This window comes from Cebus imitator, unplaced genomic scaffold, assembly GCF_001604975.1.
Source record: "Cebus imitator isolate Cc_AM_T3 unplaced genomic scaffold, Cebus_imitator-1.0 Scaffold260, whole genome shotgun sequence".
NCBI classification, from domain to species: domain Eukaryota; kingdom Metazoa; phylum Chordata; class Mammalia; order Primates; family Cebidae; genus Cebus; species Cebus imitator.
Window position 1 is genome coordinate 1,747,588 of NW_016107575.1, and position 6,366 is coordinate 1,753,953.

At 50.1% G+C, this 6,366-nt stretch overlaps 1 protein-coding gene across 1 annotated transcript in view; it reads right to left on the reverse strand.

Moving 5' to 3' along the window:
- The window catches only part of DENND2A (DENN domain containing 2A), a 116,135-nt gene that overhangs the window by 11,051 nt on the left and 98,718 nt on the right, over positions 1 to 6,366 (reverse strand). Inside the window, 1 exon segment of the mRNA XM_037728272.1 lies at positions 1,572 to 1,749. Coding sequence (XP_037584200.1) covers positions 1,572 to 1,749 — 178 coding nt within the window.

Sequence of the window (6,366 nt, forward strand, 5' to 3'; positions counted from 1 at the left end):
GGCCTTTTTTTAAATTTTATTGAGATGGGGTCTTGCTCTGCCACCCAGGCTGGAGTGCAGTGGTGCGACGTCAGCTCACTGCAACCTCTGCCTCCCAGGTTCAAGCTATTCTCCTGCCTCAGCATGCTGAGTAGCTGGGACTACAGGCATGTGCCACCATACCCGGCTGATTTTTGTATTATTAGTAGAGATGGGGTTTCACCATATTGGCCAGTTTGGTCTTGAATTCCTGACCTCGTGATCTGGCATGAGCCACTGTGCCTGGCCACTGAATGCTTTCAACACTGACACCGCAGCCTGGGACGCATGTGTGCTGTGGGTGGGACTCCCTGACTGGCTCTCACCCTGGCCGAGGCAGAGCTTCTCAGGCTGCTTTTTGGGTGTGGGCTACTGAGATGGGCAAAAGACACTGCAGGCCTCCGTGGTTCCCACCCGAGGGCCCCTGCCTGGTCCTTCCCCCAGCTCCCCACTTAGCCGTGTCATTTCTCTCCAGGGGAGAGGAGGAGAGAAACTCACCTGGAGACTGGGTTAGGCTTTGGGTTTTCATTGCTGAAGGCTTTTGGGATAAAGCATTCCCCTCCCCCCCACCCCCCCACAGCGCTGCACTCCTCAGAGTGAGAATGAGACCTGGGGCCAGGACCAGGGTGGGGCAAGTGACGTGCCTAGGGAGCAAAGGTCACAGGCACGAGACCCTCACTCAGATGCCAGCCAAGGTCACCGGCCATAATGGGGGAGGAGCCAGGGGCCTGGATGGTCACCATAACAACAGCTGGAAACGCGTGGGTTCTCCCACACCCCAGAGACCTGCCCAGGAGCGGAGGGCTGCCTCTCCTTCCTTGCCACTCATACTCTTGAGGGTTGAACGAGCCACTGCACAGGGCACCAGACGCACTCCTGGCGGTCTTCAAATCTGCACTGAAAGTCCTAAGGCTGGTGGGCGATGTTTAATGGGGCGTTAGGACTATCTGAGCAAGGAGAGGAGCAGCTTCGAGGAACCCAGGCAGAACTGCAGGACAGAGGGACAGGCGTTCCTCCTGGTGCTTCAGGACTGAGTAGCATTATTTAAGCTTCCCTCTCTGAGGGCTGGAAGCCTCCAGTCCTGGGTTGGAAACCATTTCGAGGAAGGGGCTGGGCTAAATACCTCCAGAAGTGCCAAGCAGGACTTTCCCCACTTCGATGCCAAACTGGACAGCCAGAACTTGGGGATTAAAAACGTTATTAATGGATATGACAAAGGACGGGATCTTGCTAGCTCCCCAGTGTGGAGGAGTGGGTGGGAGGTGGGGGAGGGGAGAGGGCTATGAACGACTTGAGAGTTTTGACATCTGGCTAAATTGCTCTTTGCTGCCCTTCTCAAGGGGTGCTCATACCAGGCATTCCACTTGGAAGGGAAAACTGTTTGCAGTCACTGAGGGTCTGAGTGAGTACGCCTCTGGGCAGGACTCATGGCACATAAGCCCTGGTGGCCCCCACGCCCTGCTCCCCGACACTGGGGGCCCTGAGAACCACTCCGCCACGCCTGCAGGGCCGGCCCCCTGCAGGGAGGAGAATCAGCCCGAGCAGGAGCTCACCTCTTCTAGCGGCAGCTCCCTGAGCAGCGGCAGTGAGCTGGAGAGCAGCCCGATGAGGAAGGGTGTCGGCGAGCACACGATGTCCACCATGGCGGGCGGCAGCACCGGGATGTAGGTGTGCTGCCAGGTGAAGGGGTAGATCAGCGCCACCATCGCGTGGCAGCATTTGGACAGGGTGCTGCAGCCAGGGAGAGAAGAGGGAGAGAGGCTGGCTCAGCGAGGGCCCAGGGGAGCCCCCAGGGGAGAAGGCTCTTCCCAGAGACAGGATGATTCGGAAGGGACACATGTGGATCGGGTAGAGCAAATGACAGTCTCAGCACAGGCCAGGCCAGGCACTTAGAGCTACGCGAGAGGCTTGGAGGCACAGCTACAGGGACGAGTTTAATGTCTTGGATAATTTTTTTTTTTTTTTTTTGAGTCGGAGTTTCGCTCGTTACCCAGGCTGGAGTGCAATGGCGCAATCTCGGCTCACCGCAACCTCCGCCTCCTGGGTTCAGGCAATTCTCCTGCCTCAGCCTCCTGAGTAGCTGGGATTACAGGCACGCGCCACCATGCCCAGCTAATGTTTTGTATTTTTAGTAGAGACGGGGTTTCACCATGTTGACCAGGATGGTCTCGATCTCTTGACCTCGTGATCCACCCGCCTCGGCCTCCCAAAGTGCTGGGATTACAGGCCTGAGCCACCGCGCCCGGCCTCTTGGATAATTTTTACAAGTGTGCTTTCACATGTGAGCTATACTCCCCAAACCCTCCCCCCAGCCCACCTTTTTGTGAGTTATACTCTTGTAAGGTTTTTATTTATTTATTTTATTTTAATTTTTTTGAGAGAAGTCTCACTCTGTTGCCCAGGCTGGAATGCAATCATGAGGTCAAGAGATCAAGACCATCCTGGCCAACATGGTGAAAACCTGTCTCTACTAAAACAAACAAACAAACAAACAAACAACAACAACAACAAAAAACTAACTGGGTGTGGTGGTGCATGCCTGTAATCCCAGCTACTCAGGAGGCTGAGGCAGGAGAATCACTTGAACCCGGGAGGTGGAGGTTGCAGTGAGCCAAGACTGCGCCACTGCACTCCAGCCTGGCGACAGAGTGAGACCTGAGACTGTCTCAAAAAAAAAGAGAAAAGTTGATGAACAATGAAGATGAATCTAAGCAGATACCCCTGATATCAGGAGCCTATAATCTCATTGTCATAAAAGTCTCCTGACCCCTAAAAAAAAAAATCAATTAGCTCTGGCTTACTTGAGGAGAAAATATATGAATTAAAAGATGCTGGCAGGTCAGGAGTTCGAGACCAGATTGGCCACCATGGTGGAACCCCATCTCTACTAAAAATACAAAAATTAGCTGGGTGTGATGCTGGGTGCCTGTAGTCCCAGCTATTCAGGAGGCAGAGGCAGGAGAATCGCTTGAGTCTGGGAGGTGGAGGTGCCTGTGGTCCCAGCTACTCAGGAAGCTGAAGTGGGAAGATCACTTGAATCTGTGAGATTGAGGCTGCAGTAAAACAAAATCATCATTGTATGTGATAAATACACGCAGTTTTTTTGGGAAACGGAGTCTCGCTCTATCACCCAGGCTGGAGTGCAGTGGCATGATCTCAGCTCACTGCAACCTCCGCCTCTCGGGTTCAAGCAATTCTCCTGCCTCAGCCTCCCGAGTAGCTGGGCCTACAGGCACACATATTTGTAAATTTGTAAATTTTGTATTTTTACACATACAAATTTTTGTATGTGTAAAATTCCTCAGCATTTGCTTGCCTGGAAAGAATTGTATTTCTCTTTCACTTACAAAGCTTATTTTGGCTGAATATAAAGTTCTGGATTGAAAATTCTTTAAGGATGTTGAATATTGGTCCCCACTCTCTTCTGGCTTTTAGGGTTTCGGCTAAAAGGTCTTCTGTTAGTCTAATGGGCTTTCCTTCATAGGTGACCTGGCCCTTCTCTCTGGATAGGCTTAATTTTTGTATGTGTAAAAATACAAATATTAACACCATGCCCAGCTAATTTTTGTATTTTTAGTAGAGATGAGTTTTCACCATGTTGGCCAGGATGGTCTCGATCCACCGGCCTTGGCCTCCCAAAGTGCTGGGATTACAAGCATGATCTACCGCGCCCGGCAAATACATGCAATTTTTATATGACAATTAAAAATAATTAAAAATAAAAAATATATGTACACATAGCCTTTTTCATTCCCCAATTTGGGGGCCCCTGGACTAATAACGGTAATATTGAATCTTGTTCATTTATCACCTAAGTCTCTTAACCTTCCTGTTCCCTGTCTTTGCAAATAATCATTCTCCTGATATACACTGGAGTCATGAAATACCTCTTAGTAGCATGGCATCCATGTATCGCACTGACATTTGGTCATTGTCTTTTCTTTCAAATGATCACCCCCAAATGAGAGAAACGCTACCCCAAGATTTCATTCTTATCACTATACTGTCTTCTTTATTAGCTGGGTAAGAGTAAGACATTGCATTTGGAAGATACCAAGAAAAAAAGAGAGAATAATGATGTTAGAACTTACATTAAGGAGAGTAATATCAATCATTCACAGAGCTTAGGTTGAAGTGACTTCTATGTCTTTCTTTTTTTTTTTTTTGGGACAGGGTCTCACTCTGTGGCTCAGGCTAGGTGCATTGGCATGATCTCAACTCACTGCAACCTCCACCTTCCGTATTCAAGCAATTTTCCTGCCTCAGCCTCCTGTGTAGCTGGGATTACAGGCACGCACCACCATACCCAGTTAATTTTTGTATTTTTGGTAGAGACGGGGTTTCACCACGTTGGCCAGGCTGGTCTCAAACTCCTGACTTCAGGTGATCTGCCTGCTTCGGCCTCCCAAAGTGCTGGAATTACAGGCGTGAGCCACTGTGCCTGGCCACTGAATGCTTTCAACACTGACACCGCAGCCTGGGACGCATGTGTGCTGTGGGTGGGACTCCCTGACTGGCTCTCANGGCCAGGCTGGTCTCAAACTCCTGACTTCAGGTGATCTGCCTGCTTCGGCCTCCCAAAGTGCTGGAATTACAGGCGTGAGCCACTGTGCCTGGCCTCTTTCAGATTTTAAAGGTAGGAAAAGTTTGCTTATACCCATTACTGGAGATAGTAAAAAAAAAAAAAAAAGTAGGAAAAGTGAGGCTAAATGAGACTAAAGTAACCTCTGAATGTAGGGTGGGGCAGAGTAGGAAGAGAAGGGTCCTGTAGAATGGAGGAGGCAGGGTTGCTGCCCAGAGGAATGCAGGTGTTAGGAGACACCCTACGAACCAGGCACAGTGGCATGTACCTGTAGTCCCAGCTACTAAGTCCCAGAGGGTGAGGTGGGAGGGTCTCTTGAGCCCTGGAGTTCAAGTCCAGCCTGAGCAATAGAGTTAGATCCCCATCTCCGAAACAAAAATTACCTGTATATAAAAGGGAGGCACAGGGAGGATAGCCTATGTGGGTTTTGTTTTTTGCAATCATTGCAACAGAAAAACAAACATACGTTTAACTTTTTTTTCCCAACTCAAAGAAAAGGCTGCCTGCCTTTTGATCTTCTTCTGGTCTCATTCCTAGAAGGAGGAAGTACAAGGGGCTGCTCCCTTCTCGATGCACTGCCCTAGGGACTCCTAGTTAAAGCCCTGTGTTGCCTGCAGTGGTGGGAGGCCGTGGTTCAGCTGCAGTGAGTGTGAACCATCTGGAGAAGGTCGTGGGAGCCAGGTCAGGAAAGATGACCAGCCATGCCGGTGCTAGATGCAGAGGGTGGTGGAGAATGTGACAGAAAGCAAGCCAGAGTCCACTCAGTGAACTGGGTGCATGGCGCTCCAGGACAGCAGTGTTCAGACTTGATGGAGCAAATGATGACGACTCGGCTGGGGAACCAACTGGCCACGTGGGAGGTGCTGCCACTGTTTGTTGACTGTCTCCTGTAGCAAGTGTTGCTTTGAGTAGTCTGAGCCCACTGTTGTAGCTGCAGTGAAGGTTTCCGCACCTGTGTATCATGAACACCTCGTTAGCCGGAGCCCATGGAGCACAGGTGCTGGAGACAATATGGCAACAAGCAGGCAGTTCCTTGAAGGGGTCTCATTCCTCTTGCTCTCTAGCCCACATTAATGGTTTTTCTTTGTTGCTGTTGTTTTTGAGATGGAGTCTTGCTCTGTTGCCCAGACTGGAATCCAGTGACTCACTGAGACCTCCACCTCCTGGGTTCAAGTGGTTCTCCTGCCTCAGCCTCCCAAGTAGCTGGGATTACAGGCATATGCTACCAATGCCTAGCTAATTTTTTTTTTCAAGACAGAGTCTTGCTCTGTCACCCAGGCTGGAGTGCAATGGCACTATCTCAGCTCACTGGAACCTTTGCCTCCCGGGTTCAAGGAATTCTCCTGCCTCAGCCTCCTGAGTAGCTGGGATTACAGGCGCATGGCATCACGCTCGGATAATTTTTGTATTCTTAGTGCAGATGGGGTTTCACCATGTTGGCCGAGCTGGTCTCAAATTCCTGACCTCATGATCTGCCTACCTCGGCCTCCCAAAGTGCTGGGATTACAGGTGTGAGCCACCGTGCCCAGCCCACACTAATGTTCTAACAATAATTATAATCCTAAACACTAAAAGGAAAGGTCAAATTCTGTGCATAATTCCATGAGTGGCAGCTTTTCCCCTCAAAATAAATGACAGAGGATGAAAGGATTATTTTATTTTATTTTTTTTGGGGACGGAGTTTCACTCTTGTTACCCAGGCTGGAGTGCAATGGCGCGATCTCGGCTCACCACAACCTCTGCCTCCTGGGTTCAGGCAATTCTCC